Source organism: Argopecten irradians, chromosome 4 (assembly GCF_041381155.1).
Source record: "Argopecten irradians isolate NY chromosome 4, Ai_NY, whole genome shotgun sequence".
NCBI classification, from domain to species: Eukaryota; Metazoa; Mollusca; class Bivalvia; order Pectinida; family Pectinidae; genus Argopecten; species Argopecten irradians.
Genome location: NC_091137.1, coordinates 35,014,074 through 35,039,189, shown reverse-complemented (window position 1 = coordinate 35,039,189; position 25,116 = coordinate 35,014,074). Strand labels below are relative to the sequence as shown.

The window sequence follows — 25,116 nt, the reverse complement described above, 5'->3', positions numbered from 1 at the left end:
CCATGGTTATATCATCTGTAGCTAATTCTCAGATCCCTGTGATCAAATGTGGCGTTCACAATATTACCCTGCATTAAAAATTCTCTCCTGACATTCTCTGTCTATGTGTAAACTAGTTTCAAAATAAATATAGGGAAAACCGTTTTGGGGTGATTTAAATTAGCGAGTGCATGTAGCAATATAACTCTGTCTTGTAAATATACCCAGTTGCCATAATAATTACAAATGGGTATCTTTCAATAGAAAAAAAAATAGAAAAATAATGTTTGAAAGGTTGCCACAAGGGGTCCCCTTGACATATACCCACAGTATTGTTATAAAACAATCATTAAAAGATGCTCCACCGCTAACAAATGGTATTTTTCACTATCAAAAACAGCAGCAGACGATTTAGGAGTTTTCTTCAGTTACAAAAGTTACTCAATTTACACCATTACCGCCATTGAAAAGTTTGAGCTTCTAATTTTACTCCAAGTTAAAAATATAAACAAAATTAATTACATCTCAAAAAAAATCCGTGGCTCTATATCCTATATGGAATGAAGTAATGATTGCACATACACCAAAGACAGAATAAATTATTTTATGTTATTTTTACATTAATTAGATTTATGCTCTGTCGGCGAATAAGCATTTTTAAAGCCATTCACACTTTTTTTAAATAAGGCAAAATAGATTAAATGCACATATAAAGTAGGTATATACCTTTACCTATGACACTGCAAAATTGAAAACAATCGGAGCGTAGGTAGATTTTGCAACGCCACCTCTGAAAAAAGTTTGATATCACTTCAGTACTTTTGTAGAAACAGTTGTAACAAACTTTCATCATCAAAATCTAAGATGGAGGCGAGTCAGCAATGATGTTATTCAGACGGTCTGTAAATGGACTATACCATACACAGGTACGACACCAATCAAGTTTACAAGCGAACCAGTCGTCCCACTCCCTTAATGCTGACCACTACACAGGAGCAGAAACTTCCATTTTATAGACTATTGTGTGTCTCAGCTAGGGGAAAGAACCCAGAGCCTTCCTCACAAGGGAGAGCACTCAACAGCCCAAAAGTGACGCAGTGTCAAGGGAGATGTTTGCAAAGGAAGAAAAGATCAGATCCTAAATTTTTCCGCCTTTTATAGTATATAACTTTTACAAATGGAGCGGTAGATACAATTTTAACGCCCTACCTGCAGTGTTATGGAGGAAGCAAATGAACCTCTTCAGATTGGTAGTCCAATTGAAATATAACAAACAAAAAACATGTGAAGTATTTTGAAAATACAATTATTTCATTGATTTTAATTGCATTATCAATGCTTTCCATGACAAAATATCATATCACAGATAATTAATGTTATGGTTTCATAACAAACAAATGCCCAAGACCATGAAATAGCTTAAAACTTTTTTTTGTTTAGATTTACGGCAGCCAAAATAACAAATATCTGTAGCTAATTCTCAGATCCCTGTGATCAAATGTGGCGTTCACAATATTACCCTGCATTAAAAATTCTCTCCTGACATTCTCTGTCTATGTGTAAACTAGTTTCAAAATAAATATAGGGAAAACCGTTTTGGGGTGATTTAAATTAGCGAGTGCATGTAGCAATATAAACTCTGTCTTGTAAATATACCCAGTTGCCATAATAATTACAAATGGTATCTTTCAATAGAAAAAAAAATAGAAAAATAATGTTTGAAAGGTTGCCACAAGGGGTCCCCTTGACATATACCCACAGTATTGTTATAAAAACAATCATTAAAAGATGCTCCACCGCTAACAAATGGTATTTTTCACTATCAAAAACAGCAGCAGACGATTTAGGAGTTTTTCTTCAGTTACAAAAGTTACTCAATTTACACCATTACCGCCATTGAAAAGTTTGAGCTTCTAATTTTACATCCAAGTTAAAAATATAAACAAAATTAATTACATCTCAAAAAAAATCCGTGGCTCTATATCCTATATGGAATGAAGTAATGATTGCACATACACCAAAGACAGAATAAATTATTTTATGTTATTTTTACATTAATTAGATTTATGCTCTGTCGGCGAATAAGCATTTTTAAAGCCATTCACACTTTTTTTTAAATAAGGCAAAATAGATTAAATGCACATATAAAGTAGGTATATACCTTTACCTATGACACTGCAAAATTGAAAACAATCGGAGCGTAGGTAGATTTTGCAACGCCACCTCTGAAAAAAGTTTGATATCACTTCAGTACTTTTGTAGAAACAGTTGTAACAAACTTTCATCATCAAAATCTAAGATGGAGGCGAGTCAGCAATGATGTTATTCAGACGGTCTGTAAATGGACTATACCATACACAGGTACGACACCAATCAAGTTTACAAGCGAACCAGTCGTCCCACTCCCTTAATGCTGACCACTACACAGGAGCAGAAACTTCCATTTTATAGACTATTGTGTGTCTCAGCTAGGGGAAAGAACCCAGAGCCTTCCTCACAAGGGAGAGCACTCAACAGCCCAAAAGTGACGCAGTGTCAAGGGAGATGTTTGCAAAGGAAGAAAAGATCAGATCCTAAATTTTTCTGCCTTTTATAGTATATAACTTTTACAAATGGAGCGGTAGATACAATTTTAACGCCCTACCTGCAGTGTTATGGAGGAAGCAAATGAACCTTGGACTTCAGATTGGTAGTCGTAATTGAAATATAACAAACAAAAAACATGTGAAGTATTTTGAAAATACAATTATTTCATTGATTTTAATTGCATTATCAATGCTTTCCATGACAAAATATCATATCACAGATAATTAATGTTATGGTTTCATAACAAACAAATGCCCAAGACCATGAAATAGCTTAAAACTTTTTTTTGTTTAGATTTACGGCAGCCAAAATAACAAATCAGATTATATATGATATAGGTTACCTCATTGTTAATTGGCTATTAATTAAGCAATGAATAAAGTCTCAAATTCTTTCATGGTTTTGGAGCTATAAGTACTTCTATAGGTCACCTTTCACACCGGATGAAGGCTCTACTAGGATTTCTACAACCTAAATGATCATAGGAAGATCGTGTACAATTTGCAAATTTGTCTTCGTTGCGACTTTCCATGATTTATGAAATGTTTAGGTCGGAGCGCGGTTATCCAGTGTGAAGCGGGTTTCATTTACCTAGTATGTGTTCAGTCATACAACATACACATCTTCAATGTATTGCACAAAACAATCATAAAATGACATTATAAAGACAGAAACACTAACACCTATTTGCTGGAAATCAATAGCTACGAAACAGAAACTTTTATGAACATTGTATTATTGGAAAGAAACCTTATGTATTGACAAACTTAACAGACAGAATTTGAAGTAACAATATAAACTAGGACTAGATATAAGAACTGAAAATAAAAAGGTGTTATGGTCAGGATTTAAATTAATGTACTGCTTACATACGCATAACTTGCAAAAAAAAAACAAACATATGCATGATGTTACAGATCATACATTGATCCAATCTTAAGTTCTAGAAATAAAGTTGAAACCTTGAATGCAACAGACTACTCTCCCATACTTTAATGTTTGATGTGAAAGAGGCACAACTAATAAGTTCCATACTGGAACAGAGGTTACCAACACAGGTCACTTGACATCAGTGTAATATGCACAGGAGAAGACCTGGCCACAGGATCATGAAAAAAACTTAAGTCCAAAACTGTTTTAATTTTAGACTTAGCCAATCAAAGCTGATGTTACAAAAAGTTATGTCATATATGATTGGCTAAATCAAAACTTAAATCTAAGATTGTTTCATTATCCTGGAGCCTGGTATTATTAATATTGTTGTGAAGTGTTATAAAAGTGATGAGGTATTATAAGTAGGGGTCATGAACTGGAACCCCTGATATGTCACACATATTGATGTAAACAATGATGGAGTAAGCCATCAGACCGATGCCTGTCGCCTGTTTCTCAGCGATGTCGTTTTGTAGATCCACCAGGCAGTCAGTCACACTAAAATGTCCCTTAGCCGCGGGACAGTACACACCAGCTGTGGACAAACAGAAATCAATCTTAAAATGGTATCAAAACTAGAAAAAAATAAAATGTTCTTACAGATATTCGGGATGTGATAGGATGGCATATGACAGTATGTGACAGGAAGGGACAGACAAAGGTAACACTTCACTACCCCTCCCATTTTATGCCTGAAGCATTCCCCTACATTTATGACTGGGGTAAAAAAAATAAATCTAATATCACTTGCATAGCTATAGGAATGACTTCAGTTATAAGTAATTATCCTTTGCCATAGTTTGGGTAAGCCAGTAAAAGAGGGACTACAAACATGAAATATCTTTAATATCATTGAGATACTCTTATATAGCAAAACCAGTATAAAGATAAATCCATAAACGTATATCAATTGGAATCAACAAAATACACCAATATTATCAACTCATGAGGACTCTTATCCTGCAAGAATCAACAAAATCACCAATATTATCAACTCATGAGGACTCTTATCAGGAATCAACAAAATACACCAATATTATCAACTCATGAGGACTCTTATCCTGCAGGAATCAAAAAATACACCAATATTATCAACTCATGAGGACTCTTATCCTGCAGGAATCAACAAAATACACCAATATTATCAACTCATGAGGACTCTTATCCCGCAGTAAAATTAGTATTATCTTACCTTTCTTGTCTTGTGTTGAGAGTTTACTCTCGGACAGATCAGGACATTCAGACAGGGGTCGAAGCCAGGGTATGTCTGTAATCAACTCCCATTTAGATCCATTCTCATTTTCTCCTGGAAAATTAGAACACCATTTAATTACTGGTACAGAATCATTACAACTCATTACAGTTACTCTCTGCAATAAAGACCAATAGAAGGACATATGCATTGAAAACATGGGTCTTTATAGCCAAGTGATCTATGTATGTCAAATTGAATTAAAAGGGGTCTTCCTGGATACTTTTAAAAAGGTTATTTATGGTTGAGATATGGAATGGTAATTCAAACAAGAGATCCCAGAGGGATCTTGGCTCCCACTAAAGAATGATCAATGTCTGACATATGACAGGGATATTTTCTCTGCTTTTCAAACTTCAACTACCAAATGGGAATCTGCTAATGAAATTTGAAAAAGATCCCTTTAGAACTTTCTGAGGAATATTGTGTTGTGAATATTGTATTCTGACATTGTGTTAATTTGTTCTTTGTCACTAAACATTCAATAAAACATTTTTATAAACTAGTACTGTATTTGTAAGATATTAATACCCCCATTGTCCATAATTTGAAATGTGACGGGACTATGGACTTGAAACAAGCAGAATAGCTATGAACTTCAGGTTAAACAATTGATCTATATATTTCGTACAAAAGTTTACTATAGTCAAATCCTGGTAAAGATTCTTGAAGACAATTTCAGGTAAAGATATTTTGCCTGTATATATTTAAGTACAAATCCTACAGAAGGGAAACATACCAGCCATGCTGTATACAATGCGGTCCAAAGGGGTCCTAGTAGACACCACTCCGTCCAATCGCCTGAAGTTATAGGACTGCAGTAGTTCTCTAAAATAGATGGAATTAATATATTGTCATCATTCTATTATAAATGATGCTGATTTTCTACCAAATCTACTGTAGTGGTTTGGTATCCCGAATAATATGTGTCACAATATTCCGTAAAGCCAGTTATTTTCAAATCAAATTTTAGAAGTTGAATTTTACAATTTGGCTACAAGGATATATATATATTATATTTCATTGATTTCTCATTATTGGTGGATCAAATTTTCATGATCATATCGATGTCCCATGAAACCACTATTAAAGTATCTTCCCAAGCAAAAATAGTCAGCTACTTTAATCCAACTTTTTGTGGCTACTAATTTTTGCGATTGCCATTCCAACATAACTTTGCGGGTATTAACATTCACGGCTTTAAAATTGAATGGAAATTCCTATTAATATAACTGATGTAGATATTAATTAGTGGAGACAAACATTCGCGAATATACTGGGAAGGTGAAAATTGCTAATTTAAGTAAATTAGACACAAAATGAAGTTAGTTTACAGTATCGGATGATATGGTTGAGGAGATAACACTGGAATACCTGTGGTTTATACTTACAGGTTTATACCGATGAAGAGGTTCGGCCAGGAAGCCACTCTCGTCCTGTTGTACATGGAGTCTTGGGGTGAGGGGTTGTAGTCGTACACCACACACAGCCCATAGTCTACATCCTGTCCTCCAAATAGATGTTTCTCCATGTAGGCTCTGTCAAACTAGAAATATTTATTTAGATTAGATATGTAATTAATTTTTCAGGTATGCTCTGTAAAATGAAAGACAATAATTTATATCAGAAATGTATTTCTCCAGGTATGTGCTGTCAAACTAAAGGCAATGATTCTGGTTAGCAAGCCAGACAATAAATTTTATGTGTTATGTACCTAATTATACAAAGAGTGACAAATATTTGATCATTAATTTTGTAAACAAACTAAAGTGTACACAAACTCCATATGACACATGTGCTGCACAGATTTACTTATAACTCCATAAATAGGGGACATAACATAACCCTATATAGTTTACTCAACTCCCCTTTATGTCAGTGTTCTGTGTACCAAATTTAATCAAAATCTGTCAGGTAGTTTAGGAGGAGTTCGCAAGACAAAGTTGTGTCTACAGACAGACATATGGACAACCAAATTCCAGTATACCCCCGGGGGTATGAAAATAACTCGCTATACTGTATCATTAAATGAATCAAAATTTCCCATACAGTTAATATGAGAGCTGACTCACTTGATGTAGAGGGCGGAGGTAAACTAAACGATTTTTGACAGTGGATAAAGAAGTGATCTCGTCTATCAGAGAATCTTCATCAAGTTTCCGACACTGGGCAAAGGAAATCTTCTGGAGCTTGGGAATCGATACGGTTTTCACTTTCTTCAACACTCTACAAGCACAACCTGTATAAACAAATAGAGAGTAAAACCAAACCTTACAAGAATTACTCACATCACATAAGATAAATGGTCATAAAGTACTGCAAATATGTTTATATGCAGAGTAAATTTTTTTTAGAGCATTACTGCAATTCTTTTATTTTTAAAAAATTATTACAGTGATCAAATCATGGTCACAATTATATTTCTACATTAACAGCATAAACATTGATAATTCAGTACATCATATCTTAGTCTCAGGTGCTGAAAGTGCTACATTTGATTACCCTTACTGCTAAAATATACCGGGTATACAGTAGACAGTTGCGACATCCCCATCCCCAATCCATTCAAACTGTGAATAATTTTTCAGACTGCCTAATTCCATTTATTTCATCAATAATACAAATTTGTTTCCCGATATCTCAGTCCGGATTGTGAGCTTTCTGGACCATCAACATCCGCATTATTGTGAGTTAACTCTATATTTACAGTAATCGGAGCAAAATTTTACACCTATCAAATTCTATTGTACAGTTCAACAAAGAATTAATTCAAAACAGAAAATTAACATCAAAGATTTTAAAATAGGAATGTAACTGGGTGCAGGATTTACAATAAATTTAATACCTACCTCTGCCAGGGATCGAACTCGGGACCTCTGGATTACTAGTCTGACGCTCAACCGTTCGAGCTAAAGAGAAGTTCTCTCTAGCTGCATGAGCGGTATATTGCTGCTAGTATTGACCAGGTTTTACACACCTCCAGAATAGGGCTCCTAATTTTGCTTTCCTTTACAGAATGAAAAATTAATTCAAAGGATTATTGTAAACTTATAAAAACTGTGATACCTGTGATCCGAGTAAGATTGGGACAGTCCGTAAACACAAGATCTGTTATTCCAACCATGTTTCAATGAGAGACACAGTAAGCTCTTGGACTTTACTTCCAGTACCTGTAACCAAATGGAATCAAAATAACTTCTCATTATCGAATACATGTTGATGTTTTATTCACATGGACAGTTTAATTCTTTTTGGTTACATTAGAATTAATAATTCATAATTGAGTGCTGCAGTGACCAAGTGGTTATTTTGTTCAGACGCATTACCACTTGCACTCAATTTCTGGATAGCGAGTTCGAAATTTACCATATTTAACCCAATAAATTCCCCGACCCTATAAGCACCCCACCCCTCCCCCTTTTTGAGGCCTCAATTTCACTTACATTACATAAATGCAGACTGCAATTGTGTTTGGTTCTCTATTTTATTTCTTTTGTAAATCATTGGTTTACCCTGTACAATAATATTGTGAAAGATTAACCCAAATTTGGTCATATTAAGCTCCCCCTCTTTTTTCAATTTTTTAACCGCCATTTGGGCACTTATTGAGTCAAAAACAGGCTTGTAGGCCTATATGACAGTTGCTAGGTTCTAAACCTGGCACATAAGTGGCAGATTCAGAAAACTACCCTAGAAAAATTGATAAAAATGATGAAAATATATGATTTATGATGATGGTGGTGGTCGAGCGATATATTGCGGCTAGTATTGGACCAGGGTTACAGAAATTAGGGCTCTAATTTTGCTTTGATTTAACTGAAAAATTAATTCAAAGGATTAGTGTAAACTTGTAAAACTGTGATACCTGTGATGCGAGTAAGATTGGGACAGTCCGTAAACACAAGATCTGTTATTCCAACCATGTTCAGTGAGAGACACAGTAAGCTCTTGGACTTTACTTCCAGTACCTGTAACCAAATGGAATCAAAATAACTTCTCATTGTCGAATACATGTTGATGTTTTTACCATATTTAACCCAATAAATTCCCCGACCCTATAAGCACCCCACCCCTCCCCCTTTTTGAGGCCTCAATTTCACTTACATTACATAAATGCAGACTGCAATTGTGTTTGGTTCTCTATTTTATTTCTTTTGTAAATCATTGGTTTACCCTGTACAATAATGTTGTGAAAGATTAACCCAAATTTGGTCATATTAAGCTCCCCCTCTTTTTTCAATTTTTTAACCGCCATTTGGGCACTTATTGAGTCAAAAACAGGCTTGTAGGCCTATATGACAGTTGCTAGGTTCTAAACCTGGCACATAAGTGGCAGATTCAGAAAACTAACCTAGAAAAATTGATAAAAATGGTAAAAATATATGATTGATGATGATGGTGATGGACATTTTTGTAGAATACAGTATTCCGTCTTTGCATATTACAGAAATAGCTGCCTTGCGGGTAGGTATCGATTGTTACGTCATTATTTTTGTGAGCACAATTCACGTCTTTTTCTCTTAAACATATGACGTTACACTCACAAACACATGACGTCACAATCATTACCAACCCGCAAGAGCAGATAACTCTGTAGTATACATATAGGATGTTGTGTTCTCTTGTGATAGAGATTCTTGCACAACGAAAGTCTCTTCCTCAAGGTGACGTTAAGGTGTCTTGGCATAGCTTCTGGTTAGAAGAACGAGATATCATTCTTCATAGTGATATTTAACACTTTAATTACTGTTAAATGGCAGGATTTTATAGTGTCATCAAAATACAGTCAAACTGTCTATGAAGACCACTACATGGACAAACAAAAATGAGTCTTTACAGCCAAGTGGTCTTTATACACAGGTCATATTGTGTTGATATTGGTTGTTTCGTATCACATGGAAGTGGTCATATTAAGCAGGTGGTCTTTATATAGAGATGGTTGTTATGACAGGTTTTACTGTACCTGTTTGTGGTCGTCTTCTATGACAGGGTCCCTAGTACAGGTAGCTTGGTCAATCATCCTCTTACCATTCACATAGTTGTGTGTCGGAGGTCTGGAGTTACTGATGGTGGCAACTCCAACTAAAACAGCCATCATGGTAAATGGATTTTATCACAAAGTATTTATTGTTTGGTTAAACAATTTTTCTGTTGAACTATCTATTCAAAATGTTCATAAAACATATATTTTTATAATGATATCAAAATAATAATTGATGTTTAATAATGTATATGTCTAACTAACACAAAGATATTATGAAACAATTTGTTTTGCTTTTGTTCTCTGCACAATCAGTAATTCATTCCATATAGGGCATAGTGCTATGGATTTTTTTCATGATACAATTAGTGAATTTAAATACTTTTATTCTGAAGTAACATAAGAAACTCAAAGTTTTCAATGATGGTAATAGTGTAGGAAGCAACTTTTGTTACTAAAGAACAATAAAAAACCAAGTTGATGGAGGTTGGACCCCCTCCACTCCCCACCTCTTGGCCTCTACATGTGTTGTTAGACCCCACCCCCTGTCTCAGAGCTCTATAGCACTCACCTGTGTTGTGGGTGGATGGACCCCCCCCCTCCTCGCCTCTATAGCGCTCACCTGAGTTGTGGGTGGATGGACCCCCCCACTCCTGGCCTCTATAGCACTCACCTGTGTTGTGGGTGGATGCCCCCCCCTCCCACTCCTGCCTCTATATAGCGCTCACCTGAGTTGTGGGTGGATGGACCCCCTCCTGTCTCTATAGCACTCACCTATAGGTGACTCCCCCCCCCCCCCATTCCCGATAGCGCTTGAGTTGGGGTGGATGGACCCCCCCCCTCCTGGTCCTCTATAGCACTCACCTGAGTTGTGTGGTGGATGGACTCCCCCCCCCACTCCTGGCCTCTATAGCACTCACCTGAGTTGTGGGTGGATGGACCCCCCACTACTGGCCTCTATAGCACTCACCTGAGTTGTGGTGGATGGACCCCCCCCACTCCTGGCCTCTATAGCGCTCACCTGAGTTGTGGATGGATGGACCCCCCCACTCCTGGCCTCTATAGTACTCACCTGAGTTGTTGGATGGATGGACCCCCCACTCCTGCCTCTATAGCACTCACCTGAGTTGTGGGTAGATGGACCCCCCACTCCTGGCCTCTATAGCACTCACCTGAGTTGTGGGTGGATGGACCCCCCACTCCTGGCCTCTATAGTACTCACCTGAGTTGTGGGTGGATGGACCCCCCCCCTCCTTGCCTCTATAGCACTCACCTGAGTTGTGGGTAGATGGACCCCCCACTCCTGGCCTCTATAGTACTCACCTGAGTTGTGGGTGGATGGACCCCCCACTCCTGGCCTCTATAGCACTCACCTGAGTTGTGGGTAGATGGACCCCCCACTCCTGGCCTCTATAGTACTCACCTGAGTTGTTGGTGGATGGACCCCCCACTCCTTGCCTCTATAGCACTCACCTGAGTTGTGGGTAGATGGACCCCCCACTCCTGGCCTCTATAGTACTCACCTGAGTTGTGGGTGGATGGACCCCCCACTCCTGGCCTCTATAGCACACACCTGAGTTGTGGATGGATGGACCCCCCACTCCTGGCCTCTATAGCACTCACCTGAGTTGTGGGTAGATGGACCCCCCACTCCTTGCCTCTATAGCACTCACCTGAGTTGTGGGTAGATGGACCCCCCACTCCTGGCCTCTATAGTACTCACCTGAGTTGTGGATGGATGGACCCCCCACTCCTGGCCTCTATAGCACTCACCTGAGTTGTGGGTGGATGGACCCCCCACTCCTGGCCTCTATAGTACTCACCTGAGTTGTTGGTGGATGGACCCCCCACTCCTTGCCTCTATAGCACTCACCTGAGTTGTGGGTAGATGGACCCCCCCCCCACTCCTGGCCTCTATAGTACTCACCTGAGTTGTGGGTGGATGGACCCCCCACTCCTTGCCTCTATAGCACTCACCTGAGTTGTGGGTAGATGGACCCCCCACTCCTGGCCTCTATAGTACTCATCTGAGTTGTTTGTGGATGGACCCCCACTCTTGGCCTCTATAGCACTCACCTGAGTTGTGGGTAGATGGACCCCCCCATCTCCTTGCCTCTATAGCACTCACCTGAGTTGTGGGTGGATGGACCCCCCACTCCTGCCTCTATAGCACTCACCTGAGTTTGGTGATGACCCCCCACTCTGAGTTGTGGGTAGATGGACCCCCCCACTCCTGGCCTCTATAGTACTCACCTGAGTTGTGGATGGATGGACCCCCCACTCCTGGCCTCTATAGCACTCACCTGAGTTGTGGTAGATGGACCCCCACTCCCCTCTACTAGACCACTATGGCCCCCCCTATAGCCACTCACCTGAGTTGTGGGTAGATGGACCCCCCCTCCTGGCCTCTATAGCACTCACCTGAGTTGTGGGTAGATGGACCCCCCACTCCTGGCCTCTATAGTACTCATCTGAGTTTGTGGTGGATGGACCCCCCACTCCTGGCCTCTATAGCACTCACCTGAGATTAGTGGGTAGATGGACCCCCCCTCCTGGCCTCTATAGCACTCACCTGAGTTGTGGGTAGATGGACCCCCCTCCTTGGCCTCTATAAGCACTCACCTGAGTTGTGGTAGATGGACCCCCCCTCCTTGCCTCTATAGTACTCACCTGAGTTGTGGGTGGATGGACCCCCTCCTTGCCTCTATAGCACCACCTGAGTTGTGGGTGGATGGACCCCCACTCCTTGCCTCTATAGCACTCACCTGAGTTGTGGGTAGATGGACCCCCCCCTCCTTGCCTCTATAGCACTCACCTGAGTTGTGGATGGATGGACCCCCCACTCCTGGCCTCTATAGTACTCACCTGAGTTGTGAGTGGATGGACCCCCCCCATCTCCTTGCCTCTATAGTACTCACCTGAGTTGTGGGTGGATGGACCCCCCACTCCTGGCCTCTATAGCACTCACCTGAGTTGTGGGTGGATGGACCCCCCCCACTCCTGGCCTCTATAGCACTCACCTGAGTTGTGGGTAGATGGACCCCCCCACTCCTGGCCTCTATAGTACTCACCTGAGTTGTGGGTGGATGGACCCCCCACTCCTGGCCTCTATAGTACTCACCTGAGTTGTGGGTAGATGGACCCCCCTCCTTGCCTCTATAATACTCACCTGAGTTATGGGTAGATGGACCCCCCACTCCTTGCCTCTATAGTACTCACCTGAGTTGTGGGTGGATGGACACCCCCCACTCCTAGCCTCTATAGCACTCACCTGAGTTGTGGGTAGATGGACCCCCTCCCATCCCACTCCTTGCCTCTATAACACTTACCTGAGTTGTGGGTGGATGGACCCCCCACTCCTGGCCTCTATAGCACACACCTGAGTTGTGGGTGGATGGACCCCCCACTCCTGGCCTCTATAGTACTCACCTGAGTTGTTGGTGGATGGACCCCCCACTCCTGGCCTCTATAGCACTCACCTGAGTTGTGGGTAGATGGACCCCCCCACTCCTGCCTCTATAGTACTCATATGAGTTGTTGGTGGATGGATGGACCCCCACTCCTTGCCTCTATAGCACTCACCTGAGTTATGGGTAGATGGACCCCCCACTCCTGGCCTCTATAGTACTCAACTGAGTTGTGGATGGATGGACCCCCACTCCTGGCCTCTATAGCACTCACCTGAGCTGTGGGTAGATGGACCCCCCACTCCTGGCCTCTATAGTACTCATCTGAGTTGTTTGTGGATGGACCCCCCACTCTTGGCCTCTATAGCACACACCTGAGATGTAGTTGGATGGACCCCCCCTCCTTGCCTCTATAGCACTCACCTGAGTTGTGGGTAGATGGACCCCCCACTCCTGGCCTCTATAGTACTCACCTGAGTTGTGGGTGGATGGACCCCCACTCCTGGCCTCTATAGCAAACACCTGAGTTGTGGGTAGATGGACCCCCCACTCCTGGCCTCTATAGCACTCACCTGAGTTGTGGGTGGATGGACCCCCCACTCCTGGCCTCTATAGTACTCACCTGAGTTGTGGATGGATGGACCCCCCACTCCTGGCCTCTATAGCACTCACCTGAGTTGTGGGTAGATGGACCCCCCTACTCCTGGCCTCTATAGTACTCATCTGAGTTGTTTGTGGATGGACCCCCTACTCTTGGCCTCTATAGCACACACCTGAGATGTGGGTGGTTGGACATCCCCCTACTCCTAGCCTCTATAGTACTCACCTGAGTTGTGAGTGGATGGACCCCCTCCCATCCCACTCCTTGCCTCTATAACACTTACCTGAGTTGTGGGTGGATGGACCCCCCACTCCTTGCCTCTATAATACTCACCTGAGTTGTGGGTAGATGGATCCCCCCACTCCTGGCCTCTATAGCACACACCTGAGTTGTGGGTGGATGGACCCCCCACTCCTAGCCTCTATAGTACTCACCTGAGTTGTGGGTGGACGGCCATCCCCCCACTCCTGGCCTCTATAGCACACACCTGAGTTGTGAGTGGATGGACCCCCTCCCATCCAACTCCTTGCCTCTATAACACTTACCTGAGTTGTGGGTGGATGGACCCCCCATGGACAGGCAGCTGATGACCTGGTTTGAAGGATCACTCTGAGAGGCTGTAGCCCGAGTCTGGCATGCTTTGTCGTTATCCTGTCCACGCTGTATGGAGTTATCTACCTTGGTTATGGCTAGTTTAGGGTCGGCGACGGTAGAGGGCCCTGGATCATCAACAGTACATGACCAGAATGCTCCCATAGCACTTGGAGGGATAGGAGGACTGACCTGAGAATCTCTGATCCTCATATTACCATACATCTGGCAGCAGGGCGAGAGTAGAACCACCATACCAGAGCATGTATGTAGTATTCCTCTGACGGGGCAGTCACATCGTATCATATCCTGGTCCGGGGCCTGCTCCTTCTCAGGACTCGTACTCCTTACTAAATCCTTGCTTGACTCCAAATCTTTTTCTCTACTCTCACTTTTAACAATATTCTTGTTAGATGCCTGTTCTTGTAAAGAGCTCTTGGTTGCTATCATAACCTGATTTGGGGCCTGATCCAACTGTGGATCCTTACTCGTACCAACATCCTGATTTGCAGTTTGATCCTGGCCTGGGCTCTTTCTTATAACCATATCAAGATTTGAGGCCTGCTCTGACTCTGTGCTCTTGCATATTTCCATATCTTGGTGGCAAGTTTGAACCTGGCCTGAGCTTTTACTTTTAGAATCAACTGTCTGATCATCCTGAATATTGGTACATTCAATGTTATCAGTGCCTGAATCAGATTTTATTGAACTTGACTTATCTAATGCTACTTTGTCAGATCTAGCATTATTTGACATATTTACATCAATGTGTCTCCCTGAAACTTCTGCGATATCCACTGTCTTTTTAGTTTGATGCTTTACTTGTGAACATATTTTATTTTCATTTGTCATTTTCTCTTCATTTTCCTCCATCAATTTATCCTGCGTATTTGATCTCTCCTTATGACCTTCATTCTTTTTATCTCCAAATTCCATGCTTTCTTCATTCTCCTCTTTAGATACACTCTCACCCTTCACCTCTAAATGTTCAATGCTTTCTTCATGAGCTAAATTTTCACCACTTTTCACTGTAGATGCCAGCACCTGTGCTGAAGTCTCCCCTAAGTTACTAGCTTGTCTTTGCTCCAAGCTAATTTTACGAATATCCCCTTCGGTAATGATGTGAAGGATAGAAGGTAAGCCACAGTTACGTAGCACGTCACTGAGTGTCTCACATGGACCTCTAGGAAGCTTCGTCTGTAATATAGCTATTATCTTTTTACCATTGACAATGGACACATCAATTTCTCCAGATCCTACGTAGGTACTGCGACCCGAGATCGTGACTACAATATCACGTCCCAGCTGTCTCGTCCCGGTGGCTTTAGGCCTACTCATGGTCATTCCTAACATAATTACCACATTTGACACTATACCCGACATCTGTCCTTGTGTGGGGTCAATAGTTATCTCCCCTGACTCGGACCGCACACTTATTTCACCCGATAATGTTATATTATTCTCCTGTATGACTTTCTCTGACCTGTTGACCTTTTCACTTGTGACCTTGTAACCTCTTGGTTCTTCTCTTCTAACTATCAGAACTGTCTCTTCGTCAAGTTCATCTTCATCAGAATAATCCTCATATTCTTCCTCTTCTTCTTCTTCATCATCATGTTCATCATCTTTTTCTTCTTTTTTCCCTTGACAACTCTCATCCTTGTCACTATTGCTACAATGCCTCATTTTATTTTCAAGACTAGAATGCATTGATTCACTGTCTATTGTTAATTGCTTATGGTCTTTTTTGTCTGTTACCACTGCACCACTAGTGGTCACTTCCCTAGAACTTGTTGCTACACCACAAAATGTCTCTTTTTGTCCTTGACCTTTCACATCACACTGATGTTGACCTTGACCCTTGTTTTCTACTTGAATTTGTACCTGACTATCACTCTTACAATGACCTTGTCCTTGATTCTTTACTTCACTTTCATTTTGTTCTTCCCGACTCCATCTGCCACAGCATTGCTCTTGAATTTCTGTACAGCTGGTAACATTGTCCGCTTGACTTTTGCAGCATTTAACACCACTTTGGTTTGTAAGGACACCACTTTTACCGTCCGAGTTTCCCATTTTGTTATCCTCTGTAGAAGACACACCACTAACAGAATGATGACTAGATGTACCAATTCTCACAGAAGAAGTCTCTACTGTATTCATAGCTTCAGTTTCTTGTTTAACCTCAACAGAACATTCAGACACAATTTCATTATTTGCTGACGTCAAATTTTCTGAAATATCCATCTTTTCTACACTTTTGGAAATGCTGGAGTCTTTTTGCTTTCCAATATTACTTGATGAACGTTTTTGCTCTTCTTGATGAGATTCCATATTAACAACTCTATTGTTGGGAGTAGCAACATTTTGTGAGTCCATTTGTGGATCTGTTCTATCTCTGTGTTTCTTACCCTGTACAACTGAACCCTGGGAGCTATAAACATCATGAGTAGGTTTATCAGAAATGTTTCTAGATTTTCTGTCTGGTTTATTCACACCAGATTCCTGACTATCTGAATTCTGTTCCTCATCTGACCAGGTGTCATCGGCCATGTCTTCACCGTGCAGAAGAAATGGATCGTCCTCATCAATCACCTCCAGTCGTTCTGCCTCCAATTCTATCTCGTGCTCTGCTTTCATTTTACTCATAGCCTCGTCAATTTTGTTTTTAGAGTAAGAACTCTCACATACTGATAGCATTGTCTTTGATTCCTCTGAAACACCGCAGAATTTCTGATCTTGTAGACATGTGTCTTTTTCACCCTGAATGAATATCTTATCATGTGATATTTCACTTATGTCTGATCTCTGATTGGGTAATGCAAAGTCATGTGACACTCCACTCAGTATTTGATTGGATGATGCAATGTCATGTGAGATTCCAGTTGATTCCTGATTGGATGATGCTTTGTCATGTGACACTCCACTCTGTCTTTGATTGGATGATGCAAAATCATGTGATAGTAAATCTGATGAAAATGGCAAACTGACTTCATTACTGCCTCTCAACAGTAACTGGGATGAAGCTGATTGTTCAGTTGTCTGACTGTCTGTGGCCTCATGTGGTGCACTTTCAGTAGATGCATTACTTGTTGTACTCTGGATTGGTAGCACTTGAGCCACCACAGCTGATCCTGGTTCAGCAGTACAAGATGCGCTCCCTTCTGTCTCAATTCCTTCACATGAATCTGTTTTATCTAATGTTTGATTGTTCTGTGATATTTCTGGATTGGTTACATTATTATCTTCCACAACCAAATCACTGTTCGGTTCGTTGGGTAATCTTATTGCATTTTCTCGATTTGTTGGCAAATTTTCCACATCTTCTTGGTCGTCCTCAGGAACCAGTTCGTTATTATTGTTGTCATTTTCGTTATCAGAATCATCACTAGCATCGACGATGTTAGAAACATTAGATCCATGGTGATTTCCAACAAGAGCAGATGACATTCCAAGACCTGTGCCAGCACTCAGTCCAACCCTGTCAAAAATGAATAAATTATTCTTTAACAGTCCAACACTATCAAAAATGAATAAATCATTCTTAAATAAACGTTTCTGCAACTATTAATTCTTAAAGAACATTAATTAGTTATATTTAGGTAACTTCAAAGATTATTTATTATTTAAACTTCAGCATATGTTTCTGCTTGAAAATCAGTTTTATTTATTCCATCGAAAAAAGTTCTATTTCAATTAAAATGTCCTTGAACTTTTCACTTGAAATGTATTGCAAGTAACAAATTTTCTAGGAAAGCCTTAAAATAAAATTTTAGTTGAATTTGCAAAATGGAATTCTAATCATCACATGGAATCTATTCTTTATTAAATCTTAGTACATAAGCTAGGCTAGATTACCTTGAACAACCCTTAGGTGGTTCACGAAACATATGTTCCAAATGTAAGAGTTCCAGATTAGGAAGCTGTTCAATGAACAGACAGAAGTCGGCAAGTCGTACAGCATGGCAACGTCGCAGATACAGTTCTTTCAAATGTGACCATACTTCTGTCCCTGTAAAACAACATAGGTAAATTGAAATTCTTTAAGTCTAATCATTTTCAAAATAATTTCCTGAAAAGAAGGATCAGTGAAACCAATTTTCTCCTACGATTCATATGATTCCTAAAACTAACGAGTGTGTGTTTGTTGAAAGGCCAATGATAGATATTTCTACCTACTCCAGGATCAAAATATCAATATCTGGTGTAGAAGAAGCAAAATTGTACTGACCAGACATTTATGAAACGATTTATAATGGATTAGTGATTTTTTACTTATTTACCTATTTTGAGGGTAAATCTTCCATGTGAATATTTCTGATAAGAAATGTTACCCAGTAATTCATTTTACTGAAGATTTAAAAAACCAAATTTTCCTTTTACAAAAAATATTCTTTTGCACATTATCAAATACTTTGATACTAAAGCATCCAAATAAGATAAAAATTCTATTACCAATACCTTAAAATTTCTATTGCTCTCTTTCCTAACTCTATGTACAATAAATTAACTGTTTTACTACATGTACAACAAGTTAACTTACCCGTTATCAGCCAGTTTGTAGAATTGTGTATATGTGGGCAGTTGAAGATCTGTAAACGTTTGAGTTTAAGAAAACATTGCCCAACCGACTTCATACCAACATCGGTCACCATGGCAGGGTGTTCTGTCACGTCCGATAAATGTTCCCCTGCTAAATCTTCATTTGTCCACTGCCCTAGAATTACAAAAATATTCAATTTCACAATAATTTTATATGGGAAATAAAATACACACAATTTGGCAAGATTTTTACATATTCTGTATAGGATAAAGGGAAATTTTGTTTCTAAGGAAATTAATGGAAATTATACTGTATTTTTTTTCTCAGTAACTTCCTCTTTTAAATGTGAACATTTTGTTTTGAACATGAAATGATCTGAGAAAATAGTGTCAAAAGCATGAGGGGATCAGGCCCCAGTTTCATCAATGTTCCTCACCTGAAGGAAATTCCATAACTTTAAATTATTTATAGGAAAATTCTAGAAGAGAATTTTGATTTAAGAAATTGCTTTAAGTTATTAAAGAAACAGTGATAAAACTGGAAATGAGCTCTAGAAAAAAGTATTTTCATCAGGACATGATTATGAGTCCGTCGATTACCCATCAAAGTTAATGACGTAATCGACAATTTACCCCACAGTTATCCAGTCTGTTTTTCATGACATCATGTAATTGTATTGTCTGTACTCCCATTTAAAAGGTAAGCATGAATCCTGCACAGTTAAAATCTTTGACAAATCAGTGAATGGTCGAAGAACAGTGAAAACCATATCTTAATAATGCTCTCTCAAAGACTACAGATTAATGGAAGGGAGATAACCCATAATTATCATAAAAATAAACTGTCCTGAAGAAACAACATTTAAGAACATTTTGAAAATTCTGTATTGTACAGTAAATAAATTTCAATCCATCATATCATTATTTCTATCATGGAAACTAAAGGCTATAATGCATAAATTCAGCAAAGCAAACAGAAATTAAGATCCGTACAACTTTAGATTGTCTTCAATCAACTATCAATTTTGATTTTATACAATTTGATTATTAACATTTCATGTAAAGATTTTTTTCAGATATGACAGTATTTGCAGGCAATGGCAATGGGGTTGTTGATTTAGAAGTTCTTTTATGTTCGTTTTGAAGCAGTTTAGCTAGTGTTTTTTTATGCCAGGATTCCTTATAAGCCAACAAGTATTTCATGGTTGAGGATTCTAATAACAATGACAGATTATCTAGAATTACCTGGTTCTGGAAATGCATCAACAAATCCTAACTGCAATGCTTGAAGGAATTTGAAGGAAACGTCAGCAAGACGCAAAGATATGAACAGACTGTCCTTGGTTAGTGAAGGCTGAAGACACAACTCCTCAATACTGAAAGTACAGATTATATATTTTAGTTACATTTCTAACTCGCACAGAAAAATGTGTCTTTGTTGCAAATACCTTGAATGTTGTTGTTTTCATTCAAATCTATATCCTATAGTTGGACTTGGTATCAGAGAAATAAAAGAAAGATAGTCCATATCTTTGTAACAGAAAGGAAAAATTAAATCAAACATCAATTTTTCAAAGTTCAAATATCTTTCTAACACAAGTTGCTGTACTACATTTCATAAAATTCAATTAACATATGCATTGGCAAGAATGGTTGATAATTTGTGCCATATTATCACATAATTGGCTGTCCAGCCATATCATACGGCCATGTCATAAATATTGCAAGACACATGTATGTGCAATAACACTATTATGACGTCACATGTAGTTTTGATGTAATAATCTATATATGACAGTGCATGATTGTCTCAGTAGATGAAAACGTCTATAAGAAAGGCATTTATTCAAGCTTATTTTCTTATCTTTTTGACTAGCAAAAAGGGAATAAGGTCAAGGGGCAGTCGCTGGTACACATGTCAGTCCCCATATTTACATCAATAACAGACAGCGTTTTCATTTACTGAAGACTAACTTATTTTTGTGAAGACTTATTTTTGCATTTCCATATATCTTTTACATTGCGATTTTGGTTCAACAATGCCTGGGTTCGGAAATTAATATTTGCAATGGATTTTAAATCACACACAAAAATACCTTGGTTTACAGTTAGTACAAATGCATTGTGTACTTTATGGAACATATTTTTATATTACTTTGGAGCAGCTGTGATGACCATGTAACCAACGTCCATCTCCAGAATGAATTTACAAGCTCCAAACTTCAAGTGGTTGATCTTTTTGAAGCCTTCGATCCTCCAGCTATCTTCTACAACATGTTGGATAAGTCCACCTGATAGAGAACAGAAGTATCATAAAATATTTAGTATGGCAGATTTTAAATGTACATGCATAATGTTCTGGCTACATGGAATAAGTGACAGAAAAGACAAAATACATGTATACACAAGTTTAGTGATTACAATGACATTCCTTCATAACAAATATAATACAAATGTAGTACTTCAATTCAGAAGAACTGCTGATCTAATCAAAATAGCATTTTGCTTATTATCAGTCTTATTTCAGATGTACATGATTTTGCATCAAATATTAATTGGCCAACTTTTTGAGAAAATGTCAAAACCAAAGAAAATTTTTATTTTTGTTATTTTGTATCACAACAGATTATATTATTAGAATGAAATTGCATTTAAAGTAAGATAATCATTTTATGACAATTTATGGATATGGACATTTGAGTCTTTAGCTAGTAGGTGTGCATTCAAATACAATCACTGCCACATGCACCAACTGTAATGTAGTAAGGTCATAGCCCAAACAAACAAAGCATGTCACCTATCCAAGAGCAGGCCATGCTCAATGTTGCTTAATTAAGATACAGAGGACGACACTCAACCACACAGCCACAAAGATAGCTATTAGACAATGCGGCTGAAATACCAATATCCATGATTCATAACTCTTCTTAACAAACCTAGAATTGGCACTCGGATAAGTTCCAGTCTTTTGAGGTTCTGTGAGGTGGCAAGAGAAGCAATCAGCCGTACATATTTGAGTGGGTTAGAGTTTGCTGGTCCCCCACAATGTGCCATGACGAAGGTCTGCAGCTGAGGTGCAGCAAAGTCCATAAACGGATGCTGGCCTGACAAGTGTACCCAACGCAGCTGCAAATGCTTCAAAAACATAAGGGGAGGTAAGTCTGGAATACACACCCCGACCAGGTGCAGGGATGTAATTCGTGGGTTTTCTGATAATCTCAGTTTATTTGCATCATCAAATGGAAAATTTCCAATTCTATTTTTGAAAGTTCCAAGAATTTCCACCTCTGGTAGATAAGCCAACACAGCCTCAAGGAGATAAATGTCAGAGATTTCAATTCCTTTGAGATTACTACATAAGGCCAAAGCTTCTGTGACTCCTGGAACGCTCAGTGAATCCAACCCTCTTGTCCGGCGTTTGGCTATGTATGGTACATGCAAGCCATTAATATACTCTACATCTCGACAGCGAATCAAAAAATTGGTGAACGTTTTATCTGTTATCTTGTCAGACATCCAACCAAAAACCTCATTCTCGGTGAAGTCAATTTTCTTTCTAACTCTCAAATGAAGTGACACTGCTTCATGTAGCTTTTTGGATTTGTGATCCATTTTCATCACATCCTTCAAGGGGAGGTAATCTAAAATATGGCAAAGGATTTCTAGTGATAGAGTCAGCAACCAACTGTTATTTGGCATTATACCCTCGATCTCGTTGTTTGTTGAAACACCTGTCGTCCCAGGTTTAATTCCTGATTTAATTCTTTTTCTTTTATTCATTTTGCCTTTGTCATTCACCTGACTCCTGTAAAGATAAATTAATACAAAATACAAAATGTTACATGTTGTTATATCACTAAAATATATAATTTATCGATAGAGAAAAAAATGAAAATGCATGATCTGCAATGCATATCAGCCAGTATTGTTTGAATATGGTGACTTACACATATAATCAATTATTTTAGTTCTGTTCTTATTTTCCAACATTAGCCGATAGCAATGGATTGTAGCAGGACTGTCTTGCTGATTCATTGGGATAAACTGATAGAAAGGAATTGGATAGAAAGAATTGAAAACGTAAAGAGTGTTACTTCTTCTTCTTCTTTGGTTTATCACCATCCGTCAATATTGACGATTTTAGGTGAGGTGATCGGCTCAGTGGCGTGGAGGAAGGGGTTATATACAGTGCGTAAAGAGTGTTACTTCACTGCAGAACATGGTAAATAAAACAGGCTGACTTGGCCAGCTGCAAATTATTTTTATTTTCCAATATTTTTTAGCACTGAAATGTCGTCGAAGAAAAAAAGCATATATGGAAGGTTTCAATTTAAGCTAAATAGCGGAGAGGTATACGTAGTAGCCGATTCTACGAAGAGGATTGCATCGCTACGAGCGATGCATATTACAACACTTTGAATATAATATGGTCGATAGTCGGATACCATAAATCCCAATACCTGTGTTTCAAAACATCACTGTTGGCAATCCTTTTCTAGTGTATTTATTAATGTTCCACATTTTTTTATATCCGCCGCGTAACGTACAGAACCAATAATTAATCACAGTTATCAGCTGGTCAATGCACCGCACTCATTACAAACCATAACAGGAAATGGACTGCACACCACTAATATTGAGCAGAAGAAGTCTTGGTCATTGAGACACTTGATTCGGAACGCAATCAAAACCAAGCGTCTGCTTAATGGAGACTATAACATAAGTACATTTCCGGATTCTAATAATTATTTTAAATAACTGATTTATATTAGACCTTCTAATTGTGTAATGTTAAATTGGTATTTAAATATTTATATGTTATAAAAAATATATGTAATTCCCATATGTTAATGTCTTTTTTAATGTCCACACAATGAAAAAAGCAGCTTTGGGTTAGGAAGTGAAAACTTCAGAATACTAATCAAGTATCCACAATAATACATTTTTTCTTATTTACTGGATTACTTCATAAAATTTAAAAGCTCTGTCAAAAACTTTGTGTTATAAGAAATATAAATGTGTTTCTGGCATTATCTGATAGCTTGATATTATAATCTGAAAACGATATATCAGTATAAATATCGCCAGAGTGGACTAATACCCCCACTGCAAAAATTTAGTAATAAACTCCATTAACAGGAGACATTGCAGAATCCTATCAAATCCATTCAACTCTGCTTCATGTCAAAGTTCTGTGGGCAAAGTTGTCTCTACAGACAGATAGACAGAAAACCCAAATCTAGTATATTTTTTTTTTTTTTTTTTTTTTTGGGGTGGGGGGGGTATAAACCTGCATCCCAATTGTCAAAATAGCTAAAAATGTTTTGCTCATATAATCTTGAAAGGTCAAGGTCATTCATTTAAACAAACCTCTGCACACTCCTTCTATCCAGTGGCATGATCACCTATCTAATCAAAATAGGGAGACATCTTACCAGAAGACGGTTCAAAGAGGGAGATATTTCACCAAGAATGAGGTCAAAGAGGGAAATGTTCACACAAAACAGTTCAAAGAAGGAGATTTTCCACAAAGACAGTTCAAATGTGGAGATCTCCCACCAAGACAGTTCAAATGGTGAGATAATCCACCAAGACAGTTCAAATGGGGAGATATTCCACCAAGACAGTTCAAATGGGGAGATCTCCCACCAAGACAGTTCAAATGGGAGAGATCTCCCACCAAGACAATTCAAATGGGGAGATCTACCACCAACAGAATTCAAATGGGGAGATGTTCCACCAAGACAGTTCACATGAGGAGATCTCCAACCAAGACTGTTCAAATGGCGAGATATTCCACCAAGACAGTTTAAATGGGAAGACATTCCACCAAGACAGTTCATATAGGAAGATTTTCCACAGAGACAGTTCAAATAAGGAGATATCCCACCAAGACAGTTCAAATGGGGAGATTTCCCACCAAGACACTTCAAAGGGGAAGATCTCCCAACAAGAAAATTCATATGGGGGTGATCTCCCATCAAGACAGTTGAAATGCAGAGATCTCCTGCCAAGACAGTTCAAATAGGGAGACATCTCCCACCAAGAGAATTCAAATGGGGAGATCTCCCACCATGACAGTTTAAATGGGGAGATGTTCCACCATGACAGTTCAAATGGGGAGATTTCAAACTAAGACAATTCAAAAGGAGAGATATTCCACTGGGAAACATTTTTGTGATGATAACTATGGTAGTATGCATACTCATCATAATATTGTACAAAATTGTCAATTTTTTTTTAT

General features: G+C 39.0%; 1 protein-coding gene across 1 annotated transcript; it reads right to left on the bottom strand.

The window, feature by feature from the left end:
- Positions 1-2,709: 2,709 nt before the first annotated feature.
- LOC138321447 (uro-adherence factor A-like) lies at positions 2,710-23,525 on the bottom strand. The gene is made up of 14 exons (XM_069265149.1): positions 23,333-23,525; positions 21,809-22,677; positions 21,028-21,163; positions 20,118-20,248; positions 18,874-19,047; positions 18,189-18,342; positions 14,285-17,811; positions 9,714-9,832; positions 8,616-8,718; positions 6,823-6,989; positions 6,142-6,296; positions 5,490-5,578; positions 4,691-4,804; positions 2,710-4,033 (listed from the first exon to the last, which is right to left on the bottom strand). Exons 2-14 carry the CDS (start codon positions 22,650-22,652, stop codon positions 3,855-3,857), a joined length of 5,892 nt encoding a protein of 1,963 aa, XP_069121250.1. The 5' UTR covers positions 22,653-22,677; positions 23,333-23,525; the 3' UTR covers positions 2,710-3,854.
- Positions 23,526-25,116: the final 1,591 nt, after the last annotated feature.

Bases quoted from the DNA above. Each gene is read 5' to 3' on its own strand.
- LOC138321447 (XM_069265149.1), bottom strand. From the start codon at position 22,652: ATGAATAAAAGAAAAAGAATTAAATCAGGAATTAAACCTGGGACGACA. The intron at 8,719-9,713 runs GTACAGTAAAAC...ATTTGGTTACAG, and splicing joins TAGAAGACGACCACAAACAG to GTACTGGAAGTAAAGTCCAA. The intron at 6,990-8,615 runs GTATCACAGTTT...TTGTTTATACAG, and splicing joins CAATCTTACTCGCATCACAG to GTTGTGCTTGTAGAGTGTTG.